The sequence below is a fragment of the Mus musculus genome, chromosome 7 (assembly GCF_000001635.26).
Source record: "Mus musculus strain C57BL/6J chromosome 7, GRCm38.p6 C57BL/6J".
Taxonomy (NCBI): domain Eukaryota; kingdom Metazoa; phylum Chordata; class Mammalia; order Rodentia; family Muridae; genus Mus; species Mus musculus.
This window is the reverse complement of record NC_000073.6, coordinates 122,584,257-122,603,160: the sequence shown is the minus strand read 5'-3', so window position 1 is coordinate 122,603,160 and position 18,904 is coordinate 122,584,257. Positions and strand designations below refer to the sequence as shown.

Below are 18,904 nucleotides of genomic sequence, written 5' to 3'. Positions count from 1 at the left end.
ACCCTGGCATAGTGAACACGGTGAAAAATGATCAAGGAACAATCCAGAAGTCAGCTTCGGGCCTCCACATGCACATACACACCTTCTGTACACAAATATGCACACTCACATACACACCTCAACATCTAAACACACACACACACACACACACACACACACATCCTCACCATTTAAACAAACACCCACTCACACATACACTCATACACACACGCATACACCTATGCATAAACATGCATAAATACATACAGGCACACACATACACACATATGCACACATACATGTGCACACCTCAGCATTTAAACAAACACGCCCACACTCACACACATATGCGCGCGCACACACACACATACACACATATACTCTAGTGGGTCATTGTCTTACCTCTGAGTCATCAGTTTCCAGAACAAAGAGCCTGCTCATCCCTTCCAAGTTACCTTTTGATTTATTCCCAAAGGGTTCAGTAAAGGCAACTGTACTGCCAAGGACACGTAGCTCCATCCTCTCCAGCACCGAGCACAGACACTTCCTTTAAGAAACAGTACTTCTAACTTGGCCCTTCAAAGACCCTAAACCCAAAACACTAACCACTCAATGACATCACTGACCACCATAATCAACACTCCTTGAGAATTTGTCATGAACTAAGCTCCTCCCAAGTGCTTTCTCTTTCACACTGATCCTCTGATGCAGAAACCATTACCTTGCTACAATACAGAGATGAAAAAGTAATTAGGTCAGAGACTAGTCAAAGCGCACAGGCTCTGTAATAGTCAAGCGACAGAGTCTACTTGCTGATGGTCAGATGCTATTAGGAATGCCATGCTCCAGCCTGTGTCTTTGTTTTAAGATGAATGATAATGACACTCAAAAGTGATGTCATATGGTTGTGCTCTCAGGAGGGGTTTAAACCAGATATAATCCCACACATTTCCAGAAGGATCCAGAGAGAGTGTGTCTCTGCTGGACTTTCTAGGAAGATTGATTTGGTATTAATCTGGAATGTTCAACAGCAGAACTGGCTTGTCCATTGGAGCTGGCTTCTTAGCACTCAGATATATCCAGAATGAGGCTCAGCAGGGGTGCAGCAGAGATGGGGCAGTTCTGCAGAGTGCTGAGAATCACCTGAGAGATTTTCTCATACTCCTGTCCTTTTCCCTGGACATAGAAAGCTTCCAATGGAGTGGGACTCTTCACAACATGGATTCTCCCTTCACCCCATACCTCAGCCGCTGGGTGACTGGTCAAAGTGCCTGAACCTCTCTAAGTCTCCCCTTTCATCTCCCACATGCCAGAATAATAGCTCCCACCTTGTACACTGTTGTGAGGGTTTAATTAGATGCTGTAAATGAAATGCTCAACATGGCACCTAGCACATAATAAATGCTCATGAAATGAACAATTATCGCACCAAAATAGCTATCATCATCACCTTTCTCTTCTGAACACTGATACCCTCACGACTTCAAGTTTCAATCACAATGTTTATGTTCCCTTTACAGCCTCAGTCAGTAGTTTCACAACACATAATAAAGTCACCAGGTCTGGGCTGTACTTAACATCAACAAAGAAACATCCACCTTATAAAATCACCATTCTAATTCACCCAGGCACAAACTCCCCCTCCTCCCCCTTGCAAGAAGCTGGCAAGGACCCTGCTGGGTCTTTAGGGCTGCAATTTTTTCCCCCAGCAACTGTAGGGGAATGGGAAGCATTTATTCTGACATCACAACAATGATATACTTGTCTACACCCCAACCTCATGGAGGTCTGCGGGTCTGACTCTTTCTTCTTGACCTGGGGAAAGGGCTGGCTGGTGAACCATTCTCAGTTACGGACTCAGAGGTAGTACTGTAGGTTTCAGAATTCAATTTAAATACCATTGAGATAAACAACATGACCTTTTCAATGTCAATCTGAAGAGAAAATGACACAGTTGAACTGAGGAAGGAAGGAGGGCAAAATTAGATTCTTCATCACAATTCAGAAGTTAAGTCTGGACTCTGCTCACCCAGGAACCATCCCCTCCATCCCTCCTACCCCTCCCCCTCCCCCAAGGTGGCGGCTCAGACAGTTACAGTAATTGAATCAAAGCAGCAGCAGCAGCAGCAACAGCTCCATATCAATTGTCTCTCCCTTACGTACAGGGGCCTGGCTTTGCAATAATTGCCGTTTGGTATCCAGGGGCTTGGCGCACACAGGGAGAGGTAGCTACAGACATATTCAGGTCGATGCTTTGATGTCCACACCTCTAGAGCATTCAGAGCATGCACACACCAAAGAAAGAGCGTGTTGTGTCCAAGGAGCGGCCAGCCGCGGAGAGGTCTACTTACAGCTTTTGGTTTATAAGGTGGCTGAATCTCCTTGCGTTCGAGTTTCTCCCAGTCAATATACCGGAAAAACGCATGCTCCTTAATGTCTCGTTCCCCTTCAGGCCCACAACCCAGGCGCTTGCCTGGGTGTTTGGTCATTAGCTAAAAAGGAAAGAAAAGCATTGAGCAGATTGTAGACCAGGAAATGAGTGCTGCTGAGATATTATTATTCCAATGACTTAGCAAAGTCAGGGCAGACTGTCAACCAACCAGTCTTACTGTCTGAGTTTCTTCCCAGGGACAGTTTTTTAGCCAGATCTCTGTAGGAGCAAAGACCAAAATGATACCCACCCCAGAGCAAAGTCCCTCAGGGAGAATCAAACTAAACCTCAAATATGGCCTTGAGCGTCACATTAAAAATGTCACAGCCTGTCATTTGGGTTCAAGAATGAGCATTATGTAATTACTGGTGCCCCCAGTGGGGCCAGTTTCTACATGTTCAAACCCCTTTCTCCTGTCGTAAGGAACGCTGACATTTGACCAACTCGAAGGATATGTTCATTCAGATGCCATTTGCATTTCTCAGCAAAGCACTTGTGAAAATTAAAAAAGAAGAAGAAGAAGAAAAATATTAGTCAAATGGACCCAAGTTTCAAGTAATTACTTTCAGAAAGCTCATTAAATAGTCCAAAGCTAGCCCAGCTCGTTCCCTGTATCAAAGCTCCCTCCGCTCTGCTGAGGTTTCTCTGGTGTTCTGTTTAAATTACTTAATTATCAAAACCCTCCATCTTTGGGTCTGTGAGCCAGTGCTAAAAAACAAGATGAATAGATATGCTCTGAAGTGTAGCCACCAAATAGGCTTGGTCTTAGAAATGAACCTAAAGTAGCAACGAGGATCTCTGATCGCAAGATGCTAGCATGTGAACAGAGAGGAAATCTGGGGGAGTTGCTGATTCAGAAAGAGAAGGACGAGGGCAAAGGAACAGGAAAGAATGAACTGTGGAGCTGACTCCACGCCTCCAGTTTTACCTAGGACTGGCTGACAGTGGGTAAAGGCAGAACCCAGCAGTTCAGCAGTGCATTTGACATGAATTCTGCTTACAGGATGCCCCGTGGACCCCGCCACAGGCACACGCTTTCTGTGTGTGCTTTATCTTCCAAGGAGTCAAAGTCCCACAAACTCAGTGTTCTCTGCTCCTTCTTTTCTTACAGGCATGACTCTACCCGACTGTCACAGTAACCCAAGGAGGGGAGTCTATTTCTTTTCCCTCTTGAAATGGTGAAGCAAATGATACTCGGAGAACTCAGACAAACACAAGGACTTATAGTTACAGGTGAGATTCACTTAGCCTAGCTCCAAAATTTTGGCTTTTAAGAGAAATAGGAGCCAGGAGGTGTAGTATATGCTTGTATTCCTAGCACTTCATAAGCTGAGACAGGAGGATTGCTATTAGGAGATTCTGTATCAAACTGAGAGAGGGAGAGAGAGAGAGAGAGAGAGAGAGAGAGAGAGAGAGAGAGAGAGAGAGAGAGAGAGAGAGAGATAGATAGATCTGTGTCAGGTCCAAAAGAAACCCAACCTGACACAAAATGGCCAACTGTGATACCTCTTAGCATACAGAGCACATGGCACGTGCTGGCCTCCAGGCTCCGTCAGTATCTGCACTTCTCACCTTGCCCTTCTTCTCCAGCTCACGAGCTTTCTCCCCCAGCTTCTGATTCCTATGCAACCCTGCTGTGTCAACTCTGGGCCCTTTTCGCCCCCTTTCTCTTGGTCACCTTTGACCACACGCTCTTCTCTTCCTGCCTCCCCCTCTCTCTCCTCTCTGGCCCAGTTCAGGCTGCTGCCCATGGTCAGTGCACTACTTTCTCTCCTTGCTCGGGACTCTTCCAGATGCCTCTGGCTGTGCTCTCCCTCGTATCTACAATAAAAACTTCTCCTCAGCCACACCTCGGAACAGTCTTGTCTCCACTTTATACACTCTGCATGTGGTTTTCTCAGAGATATCTGTGGTCTCGCTTGGTCAGGAAAAGTCAATGGTGGGCAAGGAAATTAGGTCAAACCCTGACCTTTGTGTGTCTAGGACAGTGATTCTCAATCTTCCTAACGTTACAACTCTATAATACAGTTCCTCATGTTGTGGTGACCCACAACCATAAAACTATTTTTATTGTTTCTTTATAACTGTAATTTTGCTACTGTTATGAATCATAATGTAAATATCTGTGGTTTTTCAATGGCCTTGGGTGACCCCCCTATGAAAGGGTGGTTCAACCCCCAAGGGAGTCATGATCCTCAGGTTGAGAACTGCTGGTCTAGGCGGTCTCTATTAACTCTGATAACAATAACACTAACACCAATGATGTTTCTGTGGACTGAGAGCATTATGTGTCTGGTTTCTGTGCTAAAGGCAATCCAGCCATCATTTATATATAACTCCTGAATCTTACAGCAACACTCAGAGGCTTCAGCAACTATTTTCCCTACAAGCAAACTTGTCCAGAGAGTAAAGCTATCTGCCTAAGATTACATAACCAAGGAGAAGAGCTCTGTGTGTGCGTGCATGCATGCGTGCGTGCACACGTGTGCCTGTCAAGCCCAGACCTCTATGTCTTCCCCAATCACTCTTAGAGTCTCTGATTTTTACCTGGAACTTCCCCAATTTAGCTAAGCTAGCTAGTCAGTGAGCCCCAGAAATCCTCTGGTCTCTGCCTCCCCATTTTTGAGAAAGATGTGTGCTGCGACACCTGGCTTTTTTATGTGAGCCCCGGAGACTGAGCTCAGGTCGTCACCTGCAGCAAGCACTTTGCCGATGGAGCCTCCTTCTCAGCCCCAGGGTCAGGTTTGGAATAGCTCAGCTCTCTCAGCCCTCTGTAACTCAGTCTCTCTTTATTTTTGCTCTAAGTTGCTAGCCTAGGCTTCTGTCTGCTTTCAGCATCCTGACCATGGAAACCAGAGTAAGCTTTTGCTATGTTTTCAATGGTGGAGAATATGTTTTGTTTTTGTTTTTGGGGGCTTTGTTGTTGTTGTTGTTGTTTTAATGAGCAAGACATATGAAGGAGATGGCATATGTGGGAAAGATAGCTGTTTTCAGATTCCTTGTAGGCAGGGAGATGGCAAGCAAAGAAGTTCTACTGTAGGCACATAGAACAGTATGGAGTCTGCCGGGTTACCACTCTCCACTCTCTGTGCCCGAAGCCATGGAGACAGCTGGATGTAATCAGTGTTCCCATTTCGGATCACCTCCCAGACGCATCTCCAGGGGCCCTCTGTTCAGGAGGAAGCATCTGGCTCTAAGCTTAAGCATCACCCCTACTTTGAAGGAGGATCAGCCTCAGAGAGAGAGCCCACACTGCACTGAGCCCACTCAACTCGGAACAGTGCCCCAGCACAAACATCGAGGAGAGTCACTCCCGCTCATGGTGAAGGTTATGGATCCTGAATTGATAGAAAACAACTCCACCAGGCAAAGTGCTAATTGGAGCTGAAGCTGAAGGCAGCTGACCTGGAAAATTTTCTCTCCTCCATGACCCACTTAGAACCCCTACCCCGAGCTGTCCAGGCAGGGATGGGTGGGGAAGGGGAAGTCCATGAGCATACACTGAACACCTACTAAGTGCTAGCTGCACAAGAGTCCCCTTCTACTGCCTCACTTAATGTCTGGGAAATGACTCATTAAGTACTTTTATTCTGTTTTGGGAGATAAAGAAGCAGAAGGCCAAAGATGCAAGGAAATCGCTCAAAACCACACACCTAAGGAACAAGAGGGTGCGGTGAGGATTTGCAGGGGCCTTTTGATCTCCCAAATCCTTCCCTCGCCAAACTCTCCTGTCACAGAAAGACACAGGCTCAAATGCCAAGGGGAGCCTGGCACCAAACAGAGCAGGGACAGCATTACTCACATTGGAGATGGCCTTAGGGTTCGGGAGCAGAAATCCAGGCTCTGGTCTAAGTGATTTATAGGTATTAACTGGTTTAATCATCAAAGGACCCTATGTGCAGTGCTGTTATTGGCCTCAATCCGTAAATCAGGTCAAATAACTTCTTCATGATTATAGTGGCTCATATTCTTGGACTTGGATGGGAACTCTGACAGAATCTGGCTCCCCGCCCCCCTTCTTAATTTTTTTTTTTTCCGAACTGGAGAGGGTGCATTCCATCTAAAGGGGATGGTGATTTCCAGTCTTGCTGACTGATGCTTTGTAGGAATGAGTGGACGATGTGGCAGACGGAAAGCTGAGAATTTATGGGAAAATATCCAGATCTTCAGATGTTGGGAATCATTAAACAAATTAAAGACCACGACTGACTTCCTCCCGCTCCTCTCTTAGCGGAATGCCTCCAGGACCCTCACCGGCCTCTGTCTGCATCTCATCCTTTATCTACAGGCTCTGCCAGTACTCCTGATGAACCCTTGAGTCTCCTCTGGGCTCCTTGTTTTTATTCTCTCCTTGCCTCACACCCTCCAAGGAAAAATGCTTGTAACCGATTTAACCTGAAGCTGTTAGGGACTGAGGCTAATTCACACGTGGCTTCCCCAGAGATGTCTACCTCCTCGCTGGTGTAGCTGAAACACAATGCTCAGGTGATACAGCGGGTGAGAGTTCAGTCTTACGAGGTGTTTTCAAGCTGTGAGTTTGGCCCAGCTCACGTCACCAGGGCCAAAACTCAGGCTGAGCTTCCTGACTGATGCTGATTTCCTTAACCAGAGCTATACGGATGACATTGGACTGGGGCCAGGAAGAGCGGAGGTTGTGTAAGGCATGGGAGACGTACACGTATCCTAGAGATCTATGACGACAGCCCTGGTGTATGTAGACACAAAGCAGGAGCCTTGTGCTCAGGCACAGCCCAGGGTCTAACCTTTAGAACTATCCCTCCTTGTTGGCTGGTGGGAAAGCCTTTGTAAAACCTCTATCCTTGCATGCTGTTCCGTCAGTCTCAGGGTGAAGCTTTCACACTTCCATTGTGGTTGAGGAACTGCGTCCTTTGGATACTGCGTTTAAAGGCAGTGCATTTTGCATTTTGAGCTATGTGGGGGATTTTTCAGAACACTGGTATGTAGACCTAACCCTGGGATAGGGCCTAAGTCTGCATCATCTAAAAAGCAGATTGGATCCAACATGAAATGTAGCACAAATAAACCTTACCTGCAAACTCCTGCCTGACTTTCTTCACAAAAATTATTTCCATAAGCTGTAGGTGTGTACCTGTGCCCTTTGAACTCTGTGTGTGCATGCGTGTATGTGTGTGTGTGTGTGTGTGTGTGTGTGTGTGTGTGTGTGTGTGTGGTGTGTGTATACATGGCTTTGTGTGCACCTGTGTCCTACAAGCTGAGTGAGATCATGCAAGTCCGGGGACACTGCATTTAATTCAGCTTATCCAGGGGATCTCTTAGAATCAAGACTGTCTGAAATTTTCGTACAACAAATGCCATACAATTCTAATGTTAACTAAAGACACACGCGGCAGAGAAGGACAAGGCAGACCACCCTAGGCGCTCTTCCCATGGTGCCAGCTCTTGAGCAGCATCTCTGGGTTTCTTTGTGTAAGGCTTGGGGCTGGTGCCCAGTTAAAAGCGGGACTCCAGTACATGGCTACCTTCTCAGATCTTGGTGCAAATGAGAAGGGAACTCTCTCTTCCAGGTGAGAACACCACCATAAGCAGGGCTCTGGTGTTAGGCGCAGAGCGAGAGGTAATAGCAATCCTCTGGTTCCAACTGGTTGGGGTACTACCCTTGCATGGTAGTCCTGGCCTTGAGGGGGGAACAACTTACCCCTTTGCAGATTGCCACGGCTTCCTTGGACATGGACTTGGGATACGCCACATTGTGTTCCATGATTGACTGGAAGAGTTCATCCTCATCCTCCCCTTCAAACGGTGCCTGTGGAGCAGAGGACAGGGTGGGAGAAGCGGCCCTGCCTGGCCTTCCTCCCAGCTCTCTCTGTCCAGCAGGGATTCCTTCTCCCCACCCCCAGTCCCAAGCTGAGGTTACCCTCTGGGACGTTCACAAGAAAAGACGATCAGCAAACGTAAGTAACCCCAAGGCCAGAAAAGTCAGAGGTACTCAGATTCATGAGCTGTGACCAAGCTGTCACTTTCCCCAGAGACCATATGGCTGGAGGTGGAGGGTAATTTCCTTACAGATCGCTTAAAATGCAATTACCTGGCCAGCCAACATTTCATACAGCAGGACTCCAAATGCCCACCAGTCCACAGACTTCCCGTAGGGCTGATAAGCAATGATCTGGAAAACAGAGGATGTCCCATCAGAGTGACAGACAGCCCCTATGGCTGGAGACTGAGTTCATCCTTATTTTATAGGAAGAGTGGCCTAGCACTTGGGTGGGGAGTCTCAGGGATGGTCCTGACCTTTTGTGCAAGGTTACAATGGCTGCTGCCGTTCCAGATTTGAGCAGGGTCTTGGAGAGTGGACTAAGAGGGTAGGGTGCACCTGCACTGTTTCCTTGAATTTGATGCTTCACAAAGGCACTTGCAGCTGGGCAAACATCTGTGTGCCACAGTGCCTTTTTAAACACCGGGTGTGTGATCTTTCAAATTTCTGTGTATGGTATTTTAACAAGGAGGAATGGTTTTGTTTTCTCACTATAGAATAAAAACATTTACACAATAATGTGGATATACTTAACACTACTGAACCACATACTTAAAGAAGGTAAAATTTACAATATGTGTGCTTTTTTTTGTTTTGTTTTGTTTTGTTTTTCATCTGTTTGTGGAGTTTGGGATTCAACTCAGGGCCTCGTGCTTGCTGGGTGACTTCATCTCTTTCTGACCTACACCCATCGTTTAGCATGATTCTTTTGAACAATGATTAAAAATACAACACCCTAAAAGTATTTGTGATTCTTTTACATCTGTTTTTATTTGGAAAGTATACATGGTAAAAAAAAAAATCTGTGAAGAGCATCTCTAATTCTTTGTCAAGAGTAAAATCATGCAAAACACCAGTCTTTCTCCTGCTAGACTCTTCCCCACAACTGTAGATTAAACTGGTGTGGGGTCTACTTAAGCTCTGGCACTTCAGAGGTGGACCCTCAACAGAGGGTCCTCATCATTCTGCATTTCCATCAGATTTGAGTGCTGGCAAATTGGCTACTTTTTAAGATTTTATTTTTACTTTAAAGTGTGTGTGTGTTTGTATGTGTGTGTGTGTTTGTGTGTGTGTGTGTGTGTGTGTGTGTGTGTGTGTGTGTGTGTTGGGGAGGTATGTGTATGTGAGTGCAGTGACCTTGACCTTGGAGAACATCAGATTCCCTTGGAGCTCAAGTTACAGGAAGTTGTGAGGTGCCTCACAAAGATACCGGGAGGTAAATTCAGGTCCTCTGGGAAAGCAGTAGGCACTCTTAACTGTAACCACTGAGATAAGTCACCAGTCCACACCATTTTTTCTCTACATAGGATTCCATTGAGAGCTCGTGCACACACACACACACACACACACACACACACACACACACACACACACTCAAACAAATATGTCTTACAAATTCCCAATTGTCCAATGGTTTCCATAAATTAAATGAATGGAAGGAGGATTAAAGGATCCAGGGTGAGCATGGCTGCCAGGTTTTGACAGCTGTGTGATTGTCCACCCTTCAGAGTGGACATACAGAGTGAAGAAGCAGCTGTGTCAAAGGCAAGCCACTGACACAGCAAAGGTTGAGCGCCGAGGTTTATGGGCCTCTGGTCTCATGCTGTATCCTAATTGCTGTTTGCCAGTGTGACCTTGAGGAGGGCTACTTAACATCTACCAAACAGACACACATTGTGGGGTTGTGGGTATGAGGTACTGAACACCTCTTATGCCTCATCCTTCACATTGCTGTTTACTATAATGGTCTGTAATGCAGTTATTCTTTGTTTCTCTCAATAAAGGCATTGGCACAAATCTGGCTATAGAGTGAATGTCTGTTCCCTAAAGTCCGTCTCCCACCCCAGCTTCCTCCTCAAAGTCAGAAGTGCAAAGATGATGGTCTAAGGGTAAAGACGTCCATCAGCTAAGAGTCACGCGTTCCAGAGCTCTACAGTGCAACATGACTAGGACAGTTAACAATGAATTGCCTTCTTGAAAACCACTGTGACTGCCAGGAGCTGCAGGACACACCTGTAATCCTAGCATCTAAGACACTAAGACAGCAAGATTGCCATGAGTTCAAAGCCAGCCTGCGCAACACAGCAAAACCATGCTTCAAAAAGCAAATCATGGAAGGACAGTGAGATGGCTTAGTGGGTCAAACATTTCTTGTATGAGCCGCATGACTCTAATTTAATCCCAGAAGCCAGGAAAGGGTAGAGGAGAGATCCAGCTCTGTAAAGTCGTCCTCTGGCCTACACATGTGGTGTGTGTCATGGCGTACGCATGCACACATACATACCCAAAAGAAATAGTTTTGAAACTACTGAGTACAGATTTTAACAGTAAATGTTAAGCACATAAGGTTATACGTACAAAAAAAAAAGATTAAACATACAAATTAACGAAATTCAACCCTTCTGCAGACCCAAAACATTTTTGTACACCATAGGTATACATTTTTAATTTGGAAATTTAAAATAGACAAATAATGAAACAAAAGAATAAATGACTAAGAACTGTACTCTGAACAGACATGACTGCAAGACACAGGCTCTGTGAGAAGCAGCTCAGAGAACGCATCTTCACACCTTTAAGGCACTTGGTGTTTCATTTGCTTCTGACAACCCAAGAAGTTAAACCTTTTACCAAGGAAAATAGAGCCTGGGAGGTGAGAAAAGTTGCCAGAGGTGGTGTGATTGGTTAACAACAAAGCTGACCAAGGACAGCGGTGGGCTTAAGAAGAGGCTGTCTGCTCAGGGCACAGAGTGCTCAGTAGCCCTGCAGCCTGCCGGGAGCTGTTGGAGACCATGACCGTACAGGGATTCCAACTCAATGGTCAAAAAGGGTGACATTTGGGCATCCTAGAAAATTTAAAGCTCCCCTGTGACTTCTCTGAGTGTAGTTAGATATGGGAACTGGGACTCCTTGAACAAAGGACACACCCAGGGAACTGTGTCAGGGTGTGTCAGATCCTACGGAGAATTAGCCAAAGGATAACTGACCTGAGTGTGCCACCCAGGGATACACAAATACATTTACTTACCCTGCAGGAGGATCAGTGACACACAGCTATCAATGACACACAGAGAGATGGGCACATTCTTAGCCTCTGCAGGGTTTGAAATCCATGTGTCATTTCCCAGGCAGACTGTCTGCACCTTTTCACAAGCATTTGCATACTCAGAGAAAACACACAGCGGCGTCCCAAGCTGTCTATAAACAGCGCTTCATTTTTGTTATTCCTCATTTGCATTTGTCTTATTTTTATTATTTCATTTGTGGAGAAGTCTTGCTAGGGAACTCAATCTGGCCTCAAACTCAAGTTCCCCCTGCCTCAGTCTCCCGAATCCTTGGCTGGCAGGTGGATGTGACCATGCCTTGTTTGAATTTAGTTTTCCTTTTATCAATATGTCTTGGAAACATGCCTGTATTTTCAAATACATTTAACTCACTCTCTTGAATCAGTGAATAGTGATGTTTTCTACTATTATTAAACTGAAGTCTTCTACTCTCACCCCTATGGAGGGACATGACTTCCAGTTAGTTCGCAGAAACGTGCTCTGATCTTTCCAAGGTTATATGTGACTTCCTGACACAAATGTGTACATACCACAAATGTGGTATGTACTAGTGACTAACTCCTTTATTGATAGTCATAAACATTGAGGTTCTCTCTTAGTTTTCATTATTAAGAGATGATGGAGAAAGAAGGGCTTTGAATGTGCTTCCTTCTGTGTGTGTGTGTATGTGTGTGTGTGTGTGTGTGTGTGTGTGTGTGTGTGTGTGTGTGTGTATCTACCTGCGTGCATAACCTAGGTTTCTAGAAAGGAGTTGCTTTGGCACAGAACATGGAGGTTTTAAACATTATGTTTCATTTTATACCTCCATGGGAAACCTTTTAGACAATTCTTGTACAGCAAGTGACTGATGGCTAGCCAAGGAAAAGAGCAATCCTAGGAGCGCTCTCTCTCTCTCTCTCTCTCTCTCTCTCTCTCTCTCTCTCTCTCCAAGATTCTGTGTCATGTACTCACAAATTACTGTGTCATATTGTGTTGGGAAAAGCCAGTGGATGGCCACTTCCTTTGGGAGGAAGGGGGCTACTGTGATGGACGTTCACCCTTTCACCTATATCTTTATCATACGAAGACAAATCTGGAGTCTCCAGGAAGGCATCTCTACTGCACAGTGCACCACCGATGTGTCTTGTCAGCCCAGAGGATCCCTTCCCCTTCTGTCTCTCACTCTCTCAACAAACATTTCAATGTCATAATTAGGAGGCATCATATGGCCACAAGCCATAGCAGCTTGGTGATGGATGTGTTTTTACTGATGTGTGATGGATCGTTCTTTTGAATTTTATTTAAAAAACTCCTTCCTACATCTTGACATATTGGGCCTTCTAGATGTGCTAAGCTAATCTTCAAGTGAGAGCTCAGAGGGATGACACAGAAAACAGGATCGAGGCCAGTCCAAGGTTCCCGAGTACCACCCTCGACCCTTCCCAGGCCTCTCACAGACATCTGGGAGCAGGAGAGACATCACTGCAGGCGAATGTATTGCTCTCACCTCTGGAGCAATGTAGTCCGGAGTGCCACAGAATGTCTTGGTTGTCACCCCATCCCAGATGTTCTCCTTACACATGCCAAAGTCAGCGATTTTGATGTGCCCCTCAGAATCCAGCATCACGTTGTCAAGTTTCAGGTCGCTGTGGCGGACAAGGATTTGGAAGTTTAGTTTGCACACTGCTTATTTCAACTCACCCAACAGTCACTTGATATGGACATATCACACACCGGTGCTCAGAGCTTCGCAGGCACAAAGGTAACACCAAACCCTCTTTTTCCTACAGAGGTTTACAATCTGGCAGGGAGATTATAACAAAAGGCCCACAAGCCTCTGTACTTTCTTTTTCTACAGAGTGAACGAGGCTATGTGTCTCACAAAGATTCAAGGAGACAATATCTCAGGGAAGAGAGAATTCTTAGGAAGATAAGGAAAGAGCACAGAATTATGGGTGATTCTAGAATCCAAAGGAAGTCCATAAGTTAGCCTCTATCCTGTCATCTTTTCTGTTACATAGAAAGATATTTTTTCCATGAAAATATTACTTTTAAGGTGTCTCTGAAGATCATGGAGCTAACAAAACAAACAAACAAACAGATTCAGAGAATTTAGTTAACTCCAAGTATTTCTGGCTCTCCTACTTTGTGAGACAGTGCTCAGGAGCTCTAACTGTTCCCTCAGTCAATAGGGGTCTGCTGCATGTTTGCTATGTGCCAGACACTATTCCTGGAGCTAGATACATTAACTATGAACAAGATAAATAAGAATGCTTCTTTTATATTCCAATTAAGTCCCAGTGTCGAGCAAAGATAAGAAACATTTCACCACATAATCATGGCTATTTGAACTCTGAACTGCAATTTGGAGAATAGAAAGATGATAGAGAGATAGTAAGGGTGGAAGGGGATGTCACTGTACAACGGGTCTCTAAGACAGTGACATCTGGGCTTTAAAGAATTTGTCCTTTGCTTTCATCCTGATATTGGCATCTGTGTGGATGAGCAGGGTTTCATAGACTGGAAAACTCCTGCCTGTCTTCATCCATGTGAGATTGCTCCCATAGCTCATGGGGTATCTTTCATTCTTACTTCTTCCTAAACATCTACTCCAAAGTCAGCATTCTGCGCACCAGTGGGTAGGGATGCTTGCTGCCTCAGACTTATCTCTTTCTGATAGTTCTCTAGGAGTTATGGAACCTACTTTCTAACTCAGAGCTCTTTCCTGCTCCTCTTGATCAGGTTCTGAATGTCTGGTATAGCTCTCTTTCCTGATATTTAGGCCATGTTATGGGGATGGTATGACTCTGACCTCTGGTCCCAGGAATGGTTTTACAGGCCTGTACTTGCCATTGGAAACTGTGTTCACAGTGACTGGTTCAATAACAAGCATGGGAGCCAATGGAGAACCATCAAAATCTTGACACCCTCTTGGTTACCTCCAGCAAAGAGGCAAGCTCTAGAATACTGGGCTGATTCAGGAGCAATAATTTACGTCTAAAAGCCCCAGAGGTCCATTGATAAAGAGCAGAAAGCTAATTAAAGATCAGAGGCTACAATGAATGTGATAAATGAACCTTTCAGATGTGTCTGCAGACGTCTCAATGGCAGCCGAGCTAAGTAAAGCTGAACTAAGTTGTGGTCACTGTTAGCTGAAGAGATATCGTGACAAACTATCCAGACACCTCCTATCTGTCTGTTAAGTCTCTTCATCCAAGAGGAGATTCATACACTTGCACCCACTGCAGACAGCAACCTTCCCCATCTCAAGGATCTTTGGCACCATCCATAGGACCAATCTTAGACAGCACTCAAGCTTGTCTTCAAGCCACAGTGTCCAAATGCGAGGCTAGAAACCAGGAGTGCTGTACTATGCAGAAAATATATACCAGATGTATGTATGAATTCATTACACATGACACCCCTCAACTTGACTATACAGCCAGAAACAAGCAGCTGGGTTTTTGAATGTGGGTATTTGAGGATCCAAACTCAGGTCTTCATGATTGCATATTACCCAATGAGCTATCTCCTCAGTCTTTGGTTGCTTTGGTTGATGTTTTCCCTATAAGACACTCTCATTATGATGTCAAAAGAGGGCTGGAACATTTATCTTGAAGAACTCCATTAAGGAAAGTTAGCACAGACCTCAGAGACAATGACCAATAAACCAGATACTAAGTTTGACAGGAAGGCTCTTTCAGGTATCTCTGACCCCATCCACGTATAGTATGCTCCTCAGAAAAGGAAAGGTTAAAAAATTTGTCATGTTACATCCTTAAGAACTGCACAACTCAGTTGGACTTGTACCTCATGTACAGTTGACTAAGTCAGCACAATCACTAACTACCTTTTAACTATTTGTCCTTACACCCACAGACAAGTAGCCCTCAACCTGCAACAAGGGAACTTGTCTTTGAAACAGATGGAAGCCATCAAAGAAAACCATAACCAATAATCAGAGAAGACTTGTGGAGCCCAGTCCCAATGGATACGTCTACAATGCAATTCTCACACCTAAGGTTCAGGGAACATTGTGGAAGAGGGGGGTGGGAAGATTGTAAGAGTCAGAGAATCATAGAGTTTGCTGTGAGATTCTGTCTTCTAATGATATCTGAAGCTACATCCATGCAGTCTTATCAACGTGACTGCCCAAATGTGATCTGAACAAGGACAACAATAGATGTGCTAATACGGGTGGGGGGAAGACCATGAGGTTTGAACCATACAGAGAGAACTAGAGACAGCTAAGGAATGCTGTGCATGAGAGAAATGGTCTTTTCCAGGGAGGAGCACACCAACTTATACACCAGCTAATACCAAGTCATCACCCCTGAAAGCATGCATACAAGAAACATACAGATGATCAGGTTATACATACGTGTTTAGACGTGTGTGTGCTCAGACGAGTATATATACCATATGTACACATATCTGTGTGCAACAACAATCCATAAAAAAAAAGAGGCTGTGTGTTTAAAAGAGAGAAATGAGGAGTATACGGGATGGTTTGGAGGGAAGGGAAAGAAGGGAGAAACTACGTAATTATAATCTCAAAAAATAAAGAAGAACCATGCTATCAAGCAGAAATCTAAATGAAGGAGGCAGCGATTTGTGACACTTGAAAAGATTTCTCACTGTAGAGGAAGTTTCTATGAAATCATGCAATTAGACATCTTTTGTCGTGTATTTTTACAATTTTCACTTGATTATCAATTTCTAGAACTTTATTTCAATTGAGCTTCTTGATAGTAAGCAATGAAAAACAACTGTGATGATTTTAATATGAAAGGGAATTTATAGGAAGATATTGAGAGGTTCACAAAGTCTCCGAGGAAGCTGGAGAGCCTAACAGGGACGCTCCACGAGGCTGGGACAATGTTGATCCAAATGCAGAGTGGGCATAGCGTGGGCATAGAGTGGGCATATTGGAGCTACTGCTAACATCACCACGAGAGACAGACATTGCCTCTTCCCTGAGCTCCCGATGCTGGACTCTACAAGTACTGCCAACACCTACTGTAAACCAGCTGTAGCCGGTGATAATGGCTACCCTCAGCTACCATCTGAGTTCCTTGGTCACCAGTTTTCTTGATTCACAGCATTGGGTGAATACAACTGCGTGTCTAAACCTGGGACATGGACTTGGATTTACTCAGAGAAACTATTCATGGAAGTGATCATTTCATATCTCTGTATTTTGAGATAGACTCTCATTCTGTAGCCCAGGTTAGCCTTGGACTTATGATTCTCCTGCTTCATGTTCCCATGTACTAGGGTGATAGGTTGATAGGTATGTATAACTACAGCTGGGTTCCTAGTCTTTAAGTTAAGAAGTAGGTTTTGTTAAAAAACAACAACAACAACAAAAAAAAACAAAAAAAACCAAAAACAAACAAACAAACAAAAAAATCCTTACATTAAAAATGGAGAATAAAAGAATTTGAGGAGATGGGCAATACTATAGGAGGACCAGCAGTCTTAATCTGGACTCCCAAGATCTCTTAAACACTAGACCACCAAGCAGACAGCAGACACCAGCTGATATGAGGCCCCCAACACACATACAGTAGAGGACTTCCAGGTCTATGTTCATTCAGAGATGATGCACCTAACCCTCAAGAAACTGGAGAACCCCAGAGAGTTTAGAGGTCAGATGGGGTGGATGGTGGGGGCATCCATGTGGAGACAGGGTGTGGTGGGGCGGAGATGTGGAATGTGGAGCAGTTGGAGGGTGGGAGGGGAGGGGCGGGGAGTGGAATATAGAATGTAAAAAATGAATTACAAATAAAATTAAATTTAAAAATGGAGAATAAAAGGGGGAATCTAAAAGAGAGGAAAGGAGAGAGAGGAGAAAGAGGTGAGATAGATAATAGATTTAGATAGATAGATAGATAGATAGATAGATAGATAGATTGATAGATAGATTGATAGACAGATAGATAGATCATTTTAGCACCCAAACTACTTGTTCATCAATTCCAAATCTCAGTCCATACCACACTAGGCTGATAATGAGCCCCGAGTAACCCAGCCTAGCTAGCAAGAACTCAGTTTCATTCCTGGGGCTGAGTTTTCTTCTAATACATGTGTAGTTCACAATCTTCTTAGGAGCCTGGTTGGTTTTATTCTTTGAGAGCCACATCCTGGGAAGGAGTTAGAACATTTTGTTGAGGCAGATGAAAGTCTTGTAGCGTGACAACTTAACCCATGATTTTTGGTTAGTGTCTTCCTGCAGTTTACCCAAGATTCACTAACTGCAGGCCAGAATTTCCATTATTTCTACAGTAGAGGTGAGCATCTGTACGCAGCACCAGCAACCCCATCTTATCCTTTCTACACACTGCCACACTCCAATAAACCCCATTCTCCATAGTTCTTTTTCTGTCCCTTGCTCCACAGTTTTTGTCTCTGTTTTCTCCACTTGGAACAGTACTCAGCACACAGTAGGCTTTTGATGACTATCTGTCAAATAGATGAATGAAATGGGCTGATATGACTCTTCACGAGCCTTTAAATAGACCCTTGCTCATGCCAAGAGCTGATAGAAGCACACTCCCCACTGGCTCCTATTACATAACAAGTCAGTAGATCCCCCCTCGCCTGTGCCATCTCATCTGCGCAGCGCAAGAGGAACTGTACACCCTGGACTCACTGACAAGTAGCAGCCTCAGGCTCGCTACCCTGCCTTGCATGAAATATAAAATGGTGTGACTCATACAGCTATGATCACACACTTGTTTCTCCCCAAACCGGCAAATGCCAACTTCTGAAGTTAATCCTGTCTTTCAGGGAGAGCAACTCAGAGATCTATTTCCAAATTGCAGCTACATACAAGAAAAATGGTTGCATAATAATACGATCCTGCCACACTCGGCAGTCGACTCTTTCCATGCTTCCCGGATGTGGGGTCCAGGAGGAAAGTGCTGCTGGCGCCCTCTTCTCAGAGCTGCCTCTTCTCAGAGACTTGTGTCCTCGTGCTGGAGGTCCCAGAGAATCATGGATGACACAGTCCATCAAGATTTTGCTATCACCATATACAGCTGCCCAAACTTTGCCAGGGCAGTGGGCGATGCTGCCTGGCAGAACACATGCCCAAGTTAGTACTGGAGGATTCCTCCCCCACCACAGATTCTAATTTTAAAAGCAGTTGAAGAAAGAGGCAGGAAGGGAGGAGCTGAGGGAGCTGAGGGAGCTGAGGAGACAGAAAGAACAGCCATGCTCACTTACCGGTAAATAATGCCCTTGCTCTGCAAGAAGAACAGACCGATGGCAATCTCTGCGGCGTAAAATCTGAAATTAGAAGAAAAAAATGGTGATGGGGAAAGTCAAGGGCACCGTACACTTAGCTCAGAAGTCAATAGAATATTGAATGAGGCGCAAGGCATGTAAAGCCCATGATGGATAGTCAGTTCTACGTCTCCTAAAATGCAC

General features: G+C 44.8%; 1 protein-coding gene across 3 annotated transcripts in view; it reads right to left on the bottom strand.

Annotated features, from left to right (window-relative positions):
* The window catches only part of Prkcb (protein kinase C, beta), a 345,299-nt gene that overhangs the window by 31,242 nt on the left and 295,153 nt on the right, over nt 1-18,904 (bottom strand). For all 3 annotated transcript variants that reach the window (XM_030242217.1, NM_008855.2, NM_001316672.1), the window contains 5 exons: nt 18,701-18,763; nt 12,978-13,116; nt 8,478-8,558; nt 8,088-8,195; nt 2,331-2,471 (listed from right to left, as the gene is read on the bottom strand). In XM_030242217.1, coding sequence (XP_030098077.1) covers nt 2,331-2,471; nt 8,088-8,195; nt 8,478-8,558; nt 12,978-13,116; nt 18,701-18,763 — 532 coding nt within the window. The remainder of the gene's footprint in view (nt 1-2,330; nt 2,472-8,087; nt 8,196-8,477; nt 8,559-12,977; nt 13,117-18,700; nt 18,764-18,904) is intronic.